The following is a 19,822-nucleotide window of genomic DNA, read 5'->3' as shown; positions in this document are numbered from 1 at the left end:
TTTGTTCATGAATATAGGTGGAAGAAGATGGATAGATGAGTTCTTTAGTTACCATGTTTTTAAATATGTCGTCTTCTGATATGATTTAGGCCCGCCCCAGGAGAACATGGCAAACCCTAAAGAGAAAACTCCAATGTGTTTGGTGAATGAGTTAGCCCGTTTCAACAGGATCCAACCACAGTACAAGCTCCTCAATGAGAGAGGCCCTGCACACGCTAAGGTAAAAAAAAACGTTTTTCAGATGTAGCGTTATCATGTCAATATGGAATAATATTTAATAAATCTCAGGAGGTAGTTCAGTGTAATTCTTGTTTTGACACACATCCACATGTGCTAAATAAATAAAGCATTTGCACTTTTTGTAATTAGTAATTAGTTATTGGCTGTGCTGAGAGCACCGAACTCCTGCCAAAAGTGCTGTAAGAAGGATATTGATAAAAATGTTGGGTAATGTCTTCCTCTCTGGGTGTCACTTCCAGATCTTCACCGTGCAGCTGACTCTTGGGGAGCAGGTGTGGGAGGCAGAGGGCACCAGCATTAAAAAGGCGCAACACTCCACAGCTGCCAAAGCACTGGCTGAGAGTGTCCTTCCCAGGCCAGCACCCCGCTCCCCTAAAGCTGACATCAACAGTAACCCAGGTACTGCAGCCACAACTGAATTTCTTTTAACTGTTAAAAAAGCAAGTGGCTGGGAAGGATTACCATGAATTGCACCTTTTACTGTTTCTATGGCTATGCGTGTGATAGCTGCTATAGTTTCAAGAAGAATGTTTGAACCATTTGGAAAAAGCTGCAAAACAAGTTGATGCTTGGTTATAATCTGCTAAACTCTTAAAAATGGAGGTGTTTTTTTTTACAGGAAACAGACAGCACTCTATTCATATATTATTAGGTATTAAATTAATGATTAACACTGTATGTCTTATAGAAGAACTTAAATGTTAACTTTATATATGGGCTGTGGCTCAGCTGTAGCAGCAGAAAGAAGATATTGCCTTTAGATCCAGGGAGAATGAGGCCGCCAAGAAGGAGGTACTTTTACTCCCTGTTCATTAACTAAGAGTGTCAAGATTTCTCAAATCTTTGAGGGCAACAAAGCAGGTTTTCATCCTCCAAAAGTTTTACAGTATTTTTTAACCTTGTTGTAAGGATGAATCTTTCTCAAGCTAAACTTGTTTCTTTGGTCCACTGTTATCCTTAAGCACAATCCGGGCCTAACTTAAAGTTAGTTGCTAGCACTATGTCTAACATTTAAGAGCTTAACCTCTTCATTGATACTGTTTGAAGTTGGAATCATAGACGAGCAAATATTAAAGCTATACATTCTTTTTTTTTTGCTTCTTACTTACTCCTTAGGATTATTGAGAGGCTGGAGCGTATCTGAGCTGTTGAAAGGTGAAAGACAGAGATAGACACACACACACTTGTAACAAATTTAGAATCACCGGTTAACCAAACAAGCATGTCTTAGGACTATGGGAGGAAGCCAGGGTACCCAGAGACAACCCACGCAGGCATAGTCACTACCATGCTTCCTGGAATAGCAAATACTCGCCAATAATCAAAAAGTTAAGAGTGTAACAGAGTGAAGATCAGATAAAAGGACACATTTTTTTCATCTTTTCTTCATTGGATTTACTGGCAGTTTAAAAGGCTGTAGTGAGTTACTGACTTGTGATGCTAGTGATACATGGATAAAAAGGGTTAAGCTTAGGGTCCACATCCTGTGGACAAGAGTATCCAATGGAATAAATGGCAAATAAACAATGGATGAACTTGATAAAGCTGCTGCAGGGTCAGGTCTTGGTATTACACACTCCACTTTACTGTCAAACTGTTAAAATACATCAGTGGAACAGAGCCATTGTCAAGAATAGGCTCACAGTTTTTAAAGTCTGGTCACCATATGAAGCATCTTGTTGTAATTGTTCCATCTATTTTTACTGGTCATGGTAAAATCACTCCCTAGTTTCCACGTAGGAGATGAAAGACAAAATCTACAGTCATCTGTCTGTGCAAACATAAATTTTGCAGTTCATCTGACATAATATTAGACTCCAGCAGTTTATCCTAGATATTTGCAGACATGAATCAATCCTGTGCTTTTCTTTTTATGGCAGTTTGCTGTGTACGAGATCTAAAATTACGACAGCACTGTGAACATTTTTCAGTTTTTTTAACCTGTTTACCAGAAGCAGTTTAATTTTCTTGCAGATGGTTAAAACCAAGTTTGTGCTGTTCTTTTCTGTGTGCACACATCTGCAGGAATTTATAGTTAGCATTAAAGCCCGTGCATTTACACTTCTAGTAGCAGTAGCTCACCTTGTCTCATCCTCCTAAAATTGGAAACAATGTTTTGATTTTTTTAATTGAAACTGACTAATGTTCATTCCTTTTAAAGTCTGGTGTTAAAATAAAAGTATGGATTGGATGTTAGCACACTGGATAGAGCTAAAAAGTCCCTTTACAGAGGAAGTTGTGATTTGAGCTTTGACCTTTTTTAAATTTATACCTATCTGTACAATCATGAATTTAAAGTGCAATGCATTTATGTACTTAGGGGGCATTTTGGTTTTTCATCTGAGTGACTTTTCTTCCCAGCATTGCTGCCAAGCAACTGGGAATATTCAGATAATTGATGTTCACGGAAACAACAAAAAACCAGTATAAAGTGTCTCAGTAAAACCTAGGAACAGTCTTAAAGTTTATCACTAGCCAAATTAATACCACTAGTCTGGACTTACTTCCCTTGCCCTCTGCGACTTTGTAGTGGTAAAAGGCCTCAAAGCCAGGCTTTTAATGGGATTAAGAAAGTCCAAAAAAATCCTGTGATAAGTTATGCAACATCACTGAGAAGTGGTGGTATTAGTGGTGCATGCATCCTGGGGGTAATTTTTACTTAGAATGCAGTTTTACGTGGCAAATGTTAGGCTGCACAGTGCAGCTTTCTGCCTGTGTGTCTTCTCTAGAAAATATTTTGTTTCCATCTTTTTAGACTGCTTAGACCAGGGGTCCCCAATCCCAGTCCACGAGGGCCGGTGTCCCTGCAGGTTTTAGATGTGTCCTTGATCCATCACAGCTGATTTAAATGGATAAATTACCTTCTCAACGGCCGTTTACCAATGCCCAAGTACGCGAGTACGTACTCACGTTCTCGGTGAGTACGTACCCGCCGAGAACGCACGGGAGTACGTACCCGCCGAGAACGCGAGCACGGACTCGTGGGCCGTTTCTCAATTCTCAAGTACGCGAGCACGGACTCGTGATTTGTACAGTCGGAACACCAGCGTACGTGATGATGTCACAGGTCCGGAGTTTTTACTGCCGTCCCCTCTTAATTTAACTGTAAGTAACATGTTATGAAGCTTAACTTTAATCACAGCCAAACCAGTTTAATCAGGAACAAATAAAACACTGAAATAAACCATGGAAACGATGTGCCGGGAGTCTGCTGTTGAGTTTTGGACGAAATGCATTCTGGGATATTTAGCTGTCCCAAGTCTACACCGATGCATGCTCGATAAAACGGGCGGATCGAGAACACATCCGGGACTTTTTCGCGTTCTCGGCGTGATGCGTACTTCGAATTGGAACAGTACTTGGTCTCCGACTGATGACGTATCACGAGTACACGAGAACGCAAGTACGCACAAGTACGCATATTGATAAACGCCCACCATGTCTTGAAGTTCTCCAGAGGCCTGGTAATGAACTAATCATGTGATTCAGGTGTGTTGACCCAGGGTGAGATCTAAAACCTGCAGGGACACCGGCCCTCGTGGACTGGGATTGGGGACCCCTGGCTTAGACCATTTTAAGCCATTTTGTTTGCTGCTGCCAGAAAAACAAGTTCACATCAGTGTTTTTAAAAACCTCCCTGTCTTGGTTTTAATCTTTTCCGTGCTTGCATCTGCACTCTCACTCACACAGGCAGTATAACACCCACAGTCGAGCTGAATGGTCTGGCCATGAAGAGAGGGGAGCCGGCTATCTACAGGCCTTTGGATCCCAAGCCGATGCCCAACTACAGAGCCAATTACAACTTCAGAGGGATGTTTAACCAAAGGTGAGCTCCCAAAAATGAATGATTCTATTGGCTCAGCTGTTATTCATTTTAGTTTCAAAGCTACTCGCTGATTTGGTTGGGGTTCCAGCTGGAACCCTAACCAAAGTTAGATTTAGGTTTTCTTTGTTTTACCATCACTGCTGCATTGTGTGTAACAACAGCACATGCTGATTCTAATGCAACAGCTTTTGCTTTATCCAACCACCAAGAGTAACATTTCTCTTTGTTGTGGGTGTCGATAATCTGCGGTAATATACAGAGGAAGAGAGGGTCTTTGACATTCATCTGACTTGGTGTGGACATGGTCTTGATAAATTTTAGATGATGTTTCTTTGATCCCAACTGGCTTAAATGTGTGTCAGGCATGGCTCTCCGCTCCATATGTTTTCTAAACTGATGAACGTGGTGCCCTCATGGGTTCCCTGTGCACTCTGTCTCTGTCAACTTTCTTTCGTTGTTTTTTCTGTGCTGGAGCCACCCGACCATTTCCTAAACTCTGTAAAAGTGCCACAGAGGTGCAATTATTGATCTCCTCTCCCCCAGGAGAGAAATGCTATGTAGGTCTGTGAATTTGCTGAGCTAATCCAGGTATACCCTGTTACTCCCAGTTAGGAAAACAATGGGAAATCTGTTTTCTGTTTTGGACAGTGCACAAATAGTTTGTTTGGGTTTTAGTTTTATCCCACAAGGGTATCTTCACAATTTTACTAAACTGTCAGCTTAGGATAAATATTACATTTAGTTATATTAATTAGTCTCCTAAATGCTATATTATTTTAAATACTGACATATGTTGTGATTACAACTTAACAGAAGTTGAGTTATGCGGCTCCAAAGAGTGCATGGTTCCTAATAAAGTTAGTATTCATCTAGGATTGTTTGACATACTTGGTGTTATTTTCAGGACACATTATAATCCCCTCAAGGTGGCAGTGTTTCCTCATGTAAAGTCCCATAACACTTCTTTCTAGGTGCCTAGTGAAGGCCTTAGATCCCATTTTGTAACCTGCAAGTTAGGAATGTGGTGAATTTATGAAAGCTTTTCTGTGTGTATGGGTTCAGTGTTGTAATCATAAGGATTTTAAATTAACATCTTCGATATTAAAGCACTAAGCAAAGTGAAATGTCATGAAGAAGAGATTTTTTTCCATCTATATTTTTGTTCATTAATGTTATTAGGTGCAGCATTCTGCCATCAGTTTTGCTGAGCGCAGTTTATTTTTTAAAAGGTGTCAGTCAATCAGTTGCAGTGTTGGGTAACCGAGTGTAGTCAGCAGACAGTCTGGCATCTGGCTCACATCTTCTACTATTTGATCCATGCAGGAGCAAACAAGGGTGAAAGATAAATGAGGTAGAGGAGAAAATCTGTTTTCCAGCATCTGTCTGTCAATGTCATATGTCACAGTGAGGAGACAGGCAGTATCTATTCCTCATGGCCTGTTTTGTTTTCTTACGGCACTGTGTAAAGGAAACAGAAAGGGGGTTGGAGGACGTGTGTGTCTCAAACAGAAGTGACATAAGAAAGACATTTATTATTCCAAGGTCATTATGTTTCCATGAGGTCTCTTTCTTTCAGTGTAGTCAAGCCCCGATTAATGATAGTAAGACCTTCTGAATATGAATTCTCTTACTTAGATGACTAACTATGTGGCAGAGTGACAGGCCATATCCACAATCGGTCACCTTAATGATGGTGCAGGGAAACGAAGGTTTCCTCATGCCCATGCCCTTACCTATTATGATGAATAAGAGTGATCCAAAGTCATGTTGATGGAAAATCTGACCATTAAAAGGGCAGTCTGGCTATGATCTATCAGCGCGCTAATCACCGCCCAGACCAGTATTGATTCATTCAGAAAGTGCCCTGATGAGAAAATACAGCGATAATATGAAATGTACATTTATCAGAGTCTTAATGAATCGTATTTATGGCGAAGGACTTATGCATAATTCTTTCCCATCCAAGTCCATCTTTAAATCAGTGATTCATCTCTGCTATCATCCAGACGTGACCACACCATTGAACAACAGTGATCAGCTCACTCAGTCAGTTACTGAGCTGCTATGAAACATGTTTGGAAATTTAGCCTGAGTGATTATGAAAAAAAAAATGATCACAGAATCGGAAAAATATTTGTGTTATCATGAAATCTGGTTACATCAACCGTTTTCACGGACAACCCCTGTGTTATCATTGGAACACCTGATTCCAATGAGTCATACTGCGCTCCTCCAGTTTATCCACGACGCTCCCAGCTTTCCTCCTGCTGCTCTGATCTCAGGGGGGCGGGGCGCCTGCATCCTGCATTCTGTCAGAGTTGGAATTTGGATAGGACTTTCCCTGTTAGAGCAAAGCTTAGCAGCCTGAAGCCGCCTACCTCCTCCCAGTCCTCATTTGGTTATGACACCAACATCATGTCTGTTGGAAGAACAGTGGGCTGAATGACTGGGGGTGCTTTGCACTGTGACATTTCCTCCTGTGATGATGTTCAGATACTACGCTGGCCATTACTGCTTTCTCTGTAGGAAATTGAGAGGAAGAGTGACTCACCTTTACTGCTGAAAATTCAGTGCCTGTTTTATATTATATTGGCCAGTCTGCAATTGTATTGCTGTAGGAGAATAAGTAAAGACCCAATTTGCTTTAGTTTGTAAAGCATTTTTAGATTAACTGTGAGAAACATTACTGCTTATTAAATCTCTACTCGTAATGAGAAACCCACAGATACGTTTTAGTGGCCTCTAGCTCATTGGATGGGTGTTGTGGTTCGATGTCATTGCACCTACTGACCTTGGTTCCAGTCACAGCAGGCACTTGTTTTCAGTGGAATAACTTTGATAAATCCACTACATTTTATCCATTTTACAGTTAGTGAGCATTGAACATAGAGCATTTAGCAGATAAAAGGGAGCTTGAATAATACTGAGCCTACACTGAGGGTTAAATGGGATGTCTCGTGTGTTTGGTTTCAGGGTTGAGTACATGGGTGCACATCAGCAATAAGTACAGGGAATGCTTTTACACATAAAGGTCTGCTTTGAATATATTGGTGGACTTATGATAAAAATAATTTGAAATAGTGTTATACAATACATAAAATTACATGAAATCAGAATATGAGGGCAGAATATTTATATTCACTATTAATGCCACTGGGTTATTTGTACCAGTGTCCCCCTTTGAATAGTCCCGCAGAGAGTTCACTTATAGCTCAAATACCCCAACTTAACTAATGAACTATTTATAAGGGCAAAACAAAAAAAGAAAAAAAAAACAATCCAGTGAAAATTCTTTAAATTCATAAATCATCCAAATAATTTTTATGGTATAATAAAATCCATTTTCATTTTTAATAGGCTGCTTGCTGCTGTGTTTTGTTAGTCACTTTGATGATTAGAGAGGTTACGTCTGCATGTTGTTTTTGAAACGCCTCCCTGTACACAATGATGCCACTGCTAAGATGATCTGCGTGGGAGCATAAAACAAAAAAGACTTTTCCTCACAGTGAATTAAAAACTCAGGACTCATCCTCAGGATAGTTGCTATAAAAAGATGGTTTATAATGTGTATACTGTGATGCTTTGTATGACACTAACCTCTTTTGGGTAAAAAGAGTACATCTTAGAGTGTTATTTACTGTTCTTGTTCTTTATGCTGTAAGAACAGTAAGAATGCTGTTGTTCTCACTGTTCTTGATCAGTTGTACCTCTATGTCCACAATTTATTATAAGTACTTGAACATATTTAAAATGTATGCAACACTTTAGCTTTGGAGGTGCTCATATGGATCCTGCTGCTGTATGATGCTAAAGGTATGTAATTAACACAGAAGAAAGATTGTGTCCAAATTTAGGTCCTGTGAACAAATTACATTCAGGGTTTACAAATATATCAGGTATAATTTTATATTTTTTTGGTCTATATACAGGCCTCAATAAATGCTGCATATTCCTCAATTGTTGAATGTCACATCATGTAAAGGGTTAATCGCATTACAATTGTGCTCCAGACTTGGTCTGTAGCTGTATGGAAATGTCAGTGTAAAATCACTTTCATGTAAGAACTATAAGAAGAGACAGTTGCAATGGAAGGATATTTGAGTACCCTTCCCATGCCTTCAGGAACACGGTATAACATCAAACAGCAATGACAGCAGACACAAAGGGCGCACACAGACACACAGGTGTACTTTGTCATCTACATTTCTAATTGGGGCAACCTGTCCCATTGAAAAGGCAAATCTGCCCATGAGCGCTTTTTTATATTCAACATTTCATGTCATCTCCTCTACTGTGGAGGTATTAGATATCCTTCAAGGTTCCCTTTGCACACACAGTCATCTTTTTTCACTCACTTTCTCCCACTCAGGTTTATTTTTCTGTAGAGCTCTCTGGCCAATTGGGCTTTGTAGTCTCAAACGGCCTAATCGGGACACTGTGTGCTCTTTTGTCCAGTAAGGCATTACAGATACAGTTTTCTTGTCTATCCAAACCCCCCAAGGTAAACTTCAGAGGAGTTACTCCTATTGCATTATTCCTTAAAAATTTTCCACATATTCGTGTGTGTCTCTAAATCATAAATTACATAAGTAGATAAATTAACATTGGCGGAAAGCCAGACTAAAGGATAACATGTCTTAATTGCACAAATGGGTGTAAACTCATAAAGCAGTGTTTTATTGAAGAGACTGGGGGTGGAGGAGTGAAATACAGATCCAACATAAACAAATGCTTGGAATGATTTGTGCTCAGCAGACTCACTGACAAAGAAGTCTGGGCTCTCCTTTCATCTCCTCTCTTCTGAGTGGATTTTCTTGTTTGTGTATCTCTGTGTGTCCTCCTCTCCTCCTTTTCCTCCTTGATGCATTGAATTTAAAAATGGAACTGAGGCCATGATGTACAAAGTAGGCTAAATCAGTGGAATCACCTTTCATAATGCTGCCTTTTAGGATGTTTGTCAGGGGGAGTCAGAGGACTAAATAGGCATTTTTACAAAGAACCGACGTCTGTGCATTTTTCGCAAAAATAACACTTGAATCTCTTCTCAGGAAATTGTGCACTCAAAGCGATTAGCCTTACCTCCTTAGTTGCTGTGCAATATCAGTACTTTGCAGTAAACATCTGTCAAGAGGAATGGTTGACGTTCCTGGCTAGTTGCTGAGTAATTTGGACCGCTCTTTATTTAGGGCATTAGACACCAGAACCACATAACACGCATCATAACATCTGCACCCATTGTTGGCATGGTTCATCACGGGTTAATGCACATCAGCTCATAGGGACACATTACTGTCCTACTTTCTGGTGCTGCAGAGTATTAACAGCAGCAATTTCATTATGTTCACCTGTTATGTCTTTAAATTGGAGTGCACCTAGTGTAGTCTCCAGAAAAACTCCTGTAGTGGTTTGTGATCTCATTTAGACTGTTAGATTATTTCTTAAACATTGCCACCAGGATACGGATTGGTAAATTGCACTTAAAGGTGTTATACCTGTAAGAAGTGTTTCAACTGTTTTGTAGATAGACATTTCCAGTTTAGTTTATAGTTCAAGGCTACACCCAGATGTTCTAACCTCAGTCATTGTAGGCGGATAGGTTCCTGTTTCTGGGAAAACAGATTCAAAAGTTTTTTAACCACATTTTGAACGAGGTCCACATCACAATCACAGATCATTCTGCTGCGGTTGGATCCGTCACTGGAAGATGTGACGAAGATTACAGAAATATCACAAATCTATTACAAATTTATCCTTGGTTTACTTTGAGTTGAATAAAGCCAGCAGCAGACACACGGTTGAAATATGCATCTCCCCCTTTTTAGGAACTGTCATCTTGCATCATTATAATTTTCTTCAGAGCGTGCAAAGTCAAAACAGAGTTTGTTTTTTAAATGATTCTGCATTTCTTCTTTGGTGGTCCTACAAGTGGAATCATATCATCCAGTCTTTATTTTACATCCTGTACAGTAAGTAATTGACGCTGTGTTTCTTTCTCAGCATAAGCAAACCACAGTTCAGCCAAAAAAAGGGGCAAAAACACTTTTAAGCACACATCAGCAGGATATTTGCTTGTTTAAACAGCTTTGTTCTCATCTGGTTGAAAGACTCAAAGAGCAGTAAGCAATAAAGAGAAATAAATAGTATTGCCTAGAACATTGCCTTTGTCGATAAATTAACTAGTTAGCCTACTGCTAAATCACAAAATTTGCTATTTTTTATTTCTTTATTAGTTGTATAGTATGCAAATATTCATACATACTGTCTCCTATCTGATGCCCATTAAAGCTGGAACACCCAATTAGAGTGCTTCATTAATTTTTAGATGGATTAAATGGCAAAAATCGTGCTGCATATTGCTTTAGAGATGTTGGTATAAAAATACAAAGTAAAAACTGTGACAGGCATAATGGCTGACACAGAAACCACATCGTAATAATCTGGCCATAAGAAATTCGTAGTATTTATTTTCAGAAAAATGGCATGAGATTTTTTTTTTTTTTTAAACAAAGCAATTAGTTTTTCCCTTTTAATGACAATGAACATAAAACAGCAGGTCTCAAAGTAATATTCTTAATGAGAACAGAGGGCTCTGATTTTATGCTGATCCTCAGCCAGCCATTCCTCTCAGTCAGCCAAGACTTAACAGTTGGCACTAAAAGGGCACAGGGGCTAAGAACTGTTTCTTGCTATGTCACATAAATGCACAAGTGGTTTAATTGGTTTGCACACACTGGCACAGTCTTCTGTGCTTAAGAAGTCAGAATTATTCACGCAATGCCTGTTTTCAGTCAGATTATTAAAGAATAGACTATTTTCCAGTGGTTGCTTTTATTACTAACCTAATGAAATCAAGCCTTGTTTTTTGTTTTACTCTAGCAAATTAATATTTTTCGCTGGAGTATGCTACCTGTCAGTTTCGCTACTATAAGCGATACTATCATGTATGGAAACAGTACTTAATGCACCACTGCAGCTCAGCAATAGAGCGGGCAGGACCTACACACAGCTGTGATGGGAGTACAAGGAGGGCACCAAGACAGCACGCTGATTACAGAGCATGCACAAAGAGAGCTTTAATCTCTTGTAGAAAATGAAAACCACAACAGTAAAAACAATGAACACTGTCATTTTTGACAATTTAATTAAAATAAGTCATGAAAGCTTTGGTTTATGCACAGCGCCTGTTCGTTATTCCAGATTAATATCTTCTGTCCTTAAAGTCGGTGATTTGAGTTGTCCATAAGAGACACCAGCTGTCTGCAGTACAAAGACACAGCCGTGCATTACACTGGAGGAATATGAGGGAGGAAATAGATTGCTCCCATGGTGAGCTTTAATGAAAATCTACAGAATGTAAGGTTTAGTTATATTAAATCTCTGATTTAATGCAACGGAGAGACAAACCAGTCGATGAATCTTGAACAAAAATCTATGGGAAAATTTTATGTCACTGAATGTGGCAGTTCTTGTGACATATTCCACCCCTTCCCCCCCAAAAGCCAGTTATCTGCAGAACCTAGAAGCACTGAGCCAATCATCTTGGCGTCGTGAAGCACTCTACATGCACAATAGAAGTTCAACCTATGGGGCAAAAAAGCTTTTTGAACCTTATTGTGGTGGAAAATCACCAAGACTATTAAGTGTTTCTTATCAGAGTTTACTGGTGACTCTACATGGACAGCTTTTTCTCTCCCAGTTATAATGAAAACTGCCGTTATGGCTCCGTCAAGGGCTAAGAGTGGCAAGACTAGCTTTTAAGGGATGCTAAATGAACTTTAAAATGAGAGCTTTAGTCTTAGGTTGACACTTTATTTTACTAAAGTTCTCTCACTGGACACCTGAGTGATTTGACACGTTGTTGTGTGTTTGATGTTTTTATATTAAAATGCCACGAGATTCTAAATTCTATAACACTAAAGGCTTGACAGCAAATCTGTTTATCTCTGTCACAGTTGCCTAATGGAACCACTCACTGAGTAACACTTATTGTGACTTTTGTGAAACTGACACAGATCCTACACACACACACACACACACACACACACACACACACTCTCTCTCTCTCTCTCTCTCTCTCTCTCTCTCCCCCCCCCCCATTATTCCTTTCTGTTTCTGTTTGTGCTTTCAAAAATCTCCCTTTGTCTGTATAGTATTAAAAACAAAATCTAAAGCCAGACATTGTTTTAAGCTACATTTTCAAAAGCTTATTTTTCATTTGTATAGATTTAGATGGGTTAGAAATTGGTGTTAGGGAATAAACAAATGCTTTCCATTGACAGTTTCAAAGCTCTGGGTGGTCTTTGGCTGTCACTGTCTTTGTCTAATGATCAACATAACAGACGGCATTTATGCATACTGGACATTTTAGTAGGTACGCCTTGCTAGGTCTATGTTGGACCTCCTTTTCCCTTCAGAACAGTCTTAATTCTTCATGGCTTCAACAAGGTACTGGAAACAGTCCCCATTTTGCTCCGTGTTGATATGATAGCATCACACAAGCACTGCTATTTTACCACTTTACCTAGAAGTGTTCTATTTGATTGAGAGGCCAAAATGTTCCAAGAAAATATCCCACTCTACACCACCACCAGCAACCTGACCCATAAATACAAGGTAGGATGGATCCATGCTTTTATTTTGTTTACGCCAAATTCTAACCCTACCATCTGAATGTTGTGGCAGAAATCAAGACTCGTCAGACCAGGCATCGTTTTTCCAGTCTTTGTCCTGTCCTGCTGTGGTCTTCTGCTGCTGTAGCCCATCTACATCAAGCTTCAACCTGTTGTGTATTTTGAGATGCTCTTTTGCATACTTTGGTTGTAACAAAGGGTTTTTTGAGTTACTGTTGCCCGTCTTCTGTGGTCAGAGCCTCAGTTGTGTGCCTGATATAACCATATTAATAATAGCCGCTCTTAGTGACATCAGACAGAGCCAAAAGTATCAAAACTTGTAGAAACTTTAGCTTCTATATGTTGATCCATTGATCAACATCCATCCATCGCATCCATCTGTATAACAGTATATATGGGAGAAAAAATAATCCTGAATTACCCAGCGGTTTTAGATGCATTGCAGATCCCCCCTCAAGTACTTGAATATATAATAAAAACGTCTGTAATGTTTCATACAAGTTATTAACAAAAGAAGAAAAGACATTGGCCATGGACATATTTGAGTTAAGCACCCATAATCTTTGTTTTTGAGTTTCATGTACGGGGGCTCCAGAAATCATGCTTAATGAGCAATTAGAGCCAAAAAAATACTTTCATTTGGAACCACTCCTCGAACATCACACTGGATCAGCTTCTCCCATGTGGATTAGTGGTTTGTAACCTCAGACAGGGTCCAAAGAAATCTTAATACACAGCCTAACACCATGACACTAGATGTTTTGAAAACTGTGTTTACTTGACAACATGGGCTATTTTCTCACACCGCTTTGTATTTTGCATGTGCAATCGCGTGAGGCTGAAGGGAAGGAGAGCAATCAATGATGGACACAGGGAATGAAGTATGGAAGTTGGGAGGGAGAGAAAACAAGTAAAGGTCTGGCAGGAGTTTGGAAGAAAATGCAGCTGGTGGAAGAATGAGTCTGTCCAAGTTTTTGTATTTTTTTTTCCCCAGATCTCTGTCACCCTTTTGCTTCCAGTGCATTCCCATCCCCCTTCAAAAGCTTAGTGTGTGTGTAAATGTGGTTCCATACATACCGCTATTCATGTTTGTATGTGTGGTTAGCAGATCTTGGTATTAAAGCTCAGTGACCCTGGAAGACAAGTAGGCCAGTACCCTCCCTCATTCATGCTCTGTCATTTATCTGTGTCTGATTAGCCCACTTTTTTCCCATTGCAGCATTTTGTTGTAGCAGAATTGCTACCTTTTCATCCCATGTATAAGAGGAACACATAAATGATGCTTTACTTACTTTAAAGCTTTTGGTAGATGGGCTAAATGGAATGGGTCTCAGTATTTTTCCTTTGTTAAAACAGAGCTTTTTTGATTTTCCTTATTTTCTGTCATTGACCCTTATAATCATTAATGCTCAAGTTATAAAAATAACAACATCAATGAACGTGCAAGTAATCCTTGATCTTAAAAATGCTCTAATGTTGAGTTTCAGGAAGTTTTTTCGAACCTTTGCTCCCAGTGATGTCAGTGAGAGTAGAGCAGGCCCATTATGGTCGCCAAATTATTCTGGAAATGAGCGTAATAGATTTCTTTCAAATCTGTAAAGCCCATCTTTGCTCTCATAATAGCTTTAACTCATCATGTCAGTGATTCCACAAGTTGTTGTAAATATTCTTTTGACTTTCTGGTGAATACTGACTTGACAGCATCACTTCCTTTCTTCAGAGTCGTCAGCTGCATTTTCATGCTGTAAATCTTTTTTGTCTGCCATGTCCCAAAGGGCTTCTTTTGGATTCAGATTCTGGACTAAACTCATTGCCTTGTGAAATTTATGACACCGGTGTGAGGAAAACAGTTTTCCTTTCAAGCTGTAGTGCAATTTAATATTAAAAGTAGTAATTTCAAGATGGTAAAGAAGTGAGAAGGTGATGCAACTTCTATTTAAACTCAAAACCATGATGATTGGTATTAAGGGGCTCATAATTTGCCACATAAATATTTCCCTCACCATTAATCACCACTTCCACCATCTTGTATTAATCTTATATTAATGTTTTGTTCTGCACTGTTTCCAGTGAAAGTTATGAGGTGTACTTCCTTTAAGAGGGCTGGGGGCATGGGGCACACCAATTTAGGCTTTGTTAGTCAAACATGTTTGAAGAGAGTACGGATCATCTAGTTTAGTACAGTCTTAGCCATCGGCGAACAGCTGATTTAGAGCTTTTGTAGTAAAAGACTTTTGTTAGAGAAAAAATATTCTAATGTGAAATATGACCTATGACACCATACTGATACTGGCTAAAAATACTTTATCCCATACAATACATGTTTTTTTTAACCATAGTGTGTAGTGGTTAACACATTCAGTTAACACACAAAGGATGTGTGTCTCCTCCCTGCTTCAAGACCGGCCTAAATATTTATGCCAAATCAATAATATAGATCCATCTACTGTTGCGACCCCTTAGAAATAAGAGACCAGCCAAAGGAAGCTTTTTTTAAAGCATATTTTAAAGAACGTGTGTTATAATTAAGATGCATAATCAAATGAACCCAGCAGCATAGATCTATGCCCAACTGTAAAAATGTTTTCAGAGCAACAGCTCAACACAGAATCAGATCTGCAAAAAAACCAACAAATTCGTCTTTCCACTCTAAATGAGTTCATTTATATGCAACGTGCACTTTTATATAACAAATGATATTGTTGCGCTATATTTTCAAATAACTGAAGAACAGATGAATGACATCATGATAGTGGAGTGTTTCTGAGGTAATGTTTACCTTTTTGTTTTTTCTCTTTCTGCCATCTCTATAAGTCCTTGAGCCATCTTGAATTACAATATTGATAATATTGATTTTTATTTATTTATTTATTTATTTTTACTGACTGTGCAGAATTGGTTTCATTATTTGGGTGATGGGTCTCTTATATTTAATGATGCCTAACTTGAAAAATGAAGGCAAGGAAAACTAGCTTTAAGTATGATACATTTTCATTAAATTTCCTGTGGTAAAGGCTCTCTGACAGTGGTATTTACCTCTGTGTGAGTGCGTGAACATTGATATCGTTAGTGTAAGAAATATGACTTACAGGCAATGAAAACAAGTCTGTTACTGTGAATATAAATATACTGAGAAATAATAAAAATGTCAAGGTAGAGGCTGAGAAATCAGCTCATTTAGGAACATATATGACGATTTAGAAAGGAAATACTTTTCATGCAACTGAAAATGGTTTCCAGCTCAAATGTCACACTGTCATTTTTAGTAATAATTAATACGCCAAATGTCCAATTTCCCAGTAGGCCTGTGTGTGGCCTTGGAAGAAAAAAAACTAGAACCTTTGAATGTATCTGTCTCTTTGTATGTTCAGACATAAGTCTTTGAATGATTAAGATGAAAAAGTAATATCACATGGCCAACATCAAAGAGAGCCGCAGGGAAGGTTGTGCCTTCAAAGTCAAATTCATTACTCACTGCTGAACATTGATGAGTTATCATTTGATTGAGCTGCAGCATTAGGGTTTTTTTTCCCTTGAGTCATAACTAGATACGCACATGCACTCATCTGCGTCATCAGCCGACACAATTTTTGTTTTTTTAATAGTTTTTCTCTTCCTTTTGAGAATTTTCCACACTTTCCCTCAGGTGTTCTGGTTCAATTTGCTCTCTGTAGCAGTAATAACAACAAAAATAATGATTGATAACACAGACCGTGCTGGTTTAGCTGAGGTGTTTCTCTTTCGAGCACTAATGTGATTTTCCTGCCGTGTGTGTGTAATTTTTTCGGAGTGTATATGTGCTCGCCTGTGTTCTTGGCTTTCTTGCTTGTGTGTAAGCCACTACTTTCCCACGTTGTGGAGTCGAGTCTCCCACAGGCATCCCTCCACGTCCCCCTCTCTCTCTTCTCCCTTTCTTTTCTTTCCCTTTCTTCTTCTCTCCTTCAGTCTCACTCCTCTCTCTCTTTCTTACCCCTCTCTCTGTTCTTCTCTGCACCTGTATTCAGTGCTTCAGCCCCAGCTGCTCCCGTCTCAGCTCTGCGCTTTTGGCTGGAGCCCATGTTGCACTTGGCATGTCCTCTGAGACCCTGGGGCCACACTTGACGTGTGAGGGCCAGGCAGGCCCCCGCCCAGGGAAGGCCCCTGTGGCCAGGAGTTGAGAGCAGACGAATGAGAGGCCTGTGGGCTGGAGAAAGACCTGCTGGAATTCTGGGAGTAATATGCTGACTCATTCTTAGGCCTGCTGAGCAAGACATTAAGAAAATTCAAGACAAAAAATGGAAAAAGGGAGGAGATGTTAAAAAAGAAGCAATGTGTAACTGTAACAGATATGTTATCTTCAATAAATTTGAAAAGAAATTCATGGGGAAAAGCTGTAATGCCAAGTGAGTCATGTTGTTACACATAGAGGTTCATGATTGTGGCATTTGTTCAGATGCTTTGGATTGAGCGATAAGCAAAGCTGTAATGTCAACAAACTCCAGGAACCTGTAACAGAAGTCTAACTTGTGAGGGCATAAAATGTTTTTTTAAACCCTAATCTGTGGCACAATCAGCCAAATATTTATACATTTTATCGAGTTTCATTGGTGTTGAAGTCAAAGTTATGCCTCTCCCACTCATTTCTTGTTAACTTGAACTAATCTCTTGGAAATTTTACCAAGATGGTTGCCAAATGGCTCAAATTTCTTCTAGGAGACCTTTGTGATGCTGTAAGTAATGAATGAATGTTTTTATTGAATACTGTAAAACAATTATCAGTGTTATTCTTAATGAAGTCTTCAAGTTAGATTTTATTGTTGGCTCTTAATTACATAGGCACTTGATGCAGTTTCCGTCAGTTATGGTAAAATTGGAATTTCCAAAGTAATAACATCTTCGAACAAGGCAGGAGTCGATGAAGCCTGAATTTAAAAGTAAGAGCATGTTTGTCACTACGTCAAACACTTGGCCACAACTGTCCACAGTGAATTGTTTTTGACTAATAAGGTACTTACGGTTACTCCCATGTTTCCCCAAGAGATCACCAACATGGATGGATCCTAATATTTAATTTGGCACAGGTTTTGATGCTAGTTGCTCTTCCTCACCAAACCCACCCATTTATTCTAGCTACTGGCACTAGCACAGTAACTTTTTTAAAAATGTGTCTCCTCCCTGTCTTAAACTGGGGAACTTTTGCAAGTAAGGTGAATTTTTAATGATGACACGGTGGAGCCACCGTAATTTTTGAGATTAGGATAAATCCCTGAAAAATATTTAATCCCCAAAAGGAACTGAGGTCATGATCCCCATATTGTGAACCCCAACTCATATTGTGTATATGGTAAATTTCAGTATGTTGTTAGCATTGTGATGTTATCATTAGCTTAGTGCTCCACTGTTAGAAGCTGCTAGCATGGCAACTCTTTGTGTTGTTGTACTGTACTACACTAGATAATAAATTAATGATAACATAAGGTCTTAGTTATTAAATTAGAGTACACACAACAGGGTATTTGTAGCTTTTCATACATACAAAAAGTGGCTCTTGGGTTAGGGTTTGCTTTCCTTGATACCTTTTCATTTAATAACGTGCATGTGTGCAGTTTGTTGAGACAGAAACTGCAAAAGTTTCCATTGCATGCTGATTTTCCTGTCCAGCATCATCAAGCTTCTTGGGTTTCCCCAAATTCCCACACGCACCCAATCAGTTATTTGGACTACGACACCAAGTGGGATGTTGCTCTATAGAAATGTGAACACAGAAAAAAGGAAAGCTGTATATCTCTAAAGGCAGTTTCAGTTTTCTACAACTAGTTGTTGTACAAGACAAAGATGTCACTATATTTACTTAGTATAGATATAAAAGTTTACGAAAAAATTAAATACAGTTTGGGAACCAGACTCGAGTCAAGACCCATTTCCATAAATCTTAACTGCTGCTATCCATTTGTGTCGACCACATATGGTGTCTGTATGTCCTCATAAGTATAAGTGTATATTGGCAGAGAAGAAAGCGAACAGTGCGGCGGATATTAAAAAAAACCCCGTCTCTCTTCTCTTATTAGTTTTCCCACTATTTCTCTTTCCTTGTCCTCAGTCCAGCAGACGTTCTCAGCCCTTCTCCTACTGACCCGGGAGGGGGGTATCACACACGCAGACCTCTAAATCTGCTCAGTGACAGCTCAGTCCCACTCTGTCAGGACCCAAAGAAAGAGAGAATAATCTATGTTTGGGGCAAGAAGAAAGAGGAGAGGATATATGTCCCTGCGCTTTGTTTTGCATGCCTGAGCTGAGATTCAATAGCACTGCATTTTTCAAGTGGTTGGCCAACAGGCTATTGTGTAGTAATTGACCCTGATGAAGTGGTGGGCCTTTAATTTGGAAATGGTGTAAACGGTGAGAATTGATAACTTGGCTCATTATGTTAGAGCCAGTTCCTTCCCTAGCATCTGTTTTTAAAGCGGATGTAAACCTTCGCTTAAGGGTAAGACGTCTAATGTCCTTTAATGTGCACTCCTGATCTGCCATATTTTGCGCTACTAGTTTCGTGATACATCTTCTCTTCTTGCTAATGTTTTTTTGTGGGGGTTTTTTTTGTTTTGTTTTTCAATTCCAGGTACCATTATCCTGTTCCTAAGATCTTCTATGTGCAGCTGTCTGTAGGGAGTCATGAGTTTATTGGTGAGGGACGCACTCGCCAAGCAGCCAGACACAACGCTGCCATGAAGGCCCTGCAAGCCCTCCGCAATGAACCCATCCCTGAGCGGCCACCACAGGTAAACACGCGGAAACACATAAAAACAGAAAGGTTACAATAACATTGCATATTTCCCAATGTTTAACCTGCACTTACTAAGTTCTACTGACTTCTGACTGAGCCTTATTGACTTATGGACAATTTTGGACAACCAAACTTGTGAATGCGATAACTTGAGAACAAGTTGATGGAAGATTTTTAATTCATACCATAGATGCATCTACTGAAAGTCTCAGACAAGTTCCACTCTCAGTGACCTCGACCTCAAGGTCATAGGTCAGAGGTCGTGTTTTCAGAAAATCTTCTAAATGTGATAACTCAAGAAGAGTCCATTTACCTAGGATTGGTAAATGGACTGGTTCTCATATAGGGCTCTTCTTCTCTGAG

General features: G+C 39.3%; 1 protein-coding gene across 1 annotated transcript in view; it reads left to right on the top strand.

Annotated features, from left to right (window-relative positions):
• stau2 (staufen double-stranded RNA binding protein 2) overlaps positions 1 to 19,822 on the top strand; it is a 103,472-nt gene that overhangs the window by 3,261 nt on the left and 80,389 nt on the right. Inside the window, exons 3-6 of the mRNA XM_063483882.1 lie at positions 90 to 220; positions 480 to 639; positions 3,931 to 4,066; positions 19,295 to 19,454. Of these exons, the coding sequence (XP_063339952.1) occupies positions 90 to 220; positions 480 to 639; positions 3,931 to 4,066; positions 19,295 to 19,454 (587 nt within the window). The remainder of the gene's footprint in view (positions 1 to 89; positions 221 to 479; positions 640 to 3,930; positions 4,067 to 19,294; positions 19,455 to 19,822) is intronic.

This window comes from Pelmatolapia mariae, linkage group LG9 (genome assembly GCF_036321145.2).
Source record: "Pelmatolapia mariae isolate MD_Pm_ZW linkage group LG9, Pm_UMD_F_2, whole genome shotgun sequence".
Classification (NCBI taxonomy): Eukaryota; Metazoa; Chordata; class Actinopteri; order Cichliformes; family Cichlidae; genus Pelmatolapia; species Pelmatolapia mariae.
The sequence above is the reverse complement of the archived record's forward strand: the minus strand, read 5'-3'. Positions and strand labels throughout refer to the sequence as shown.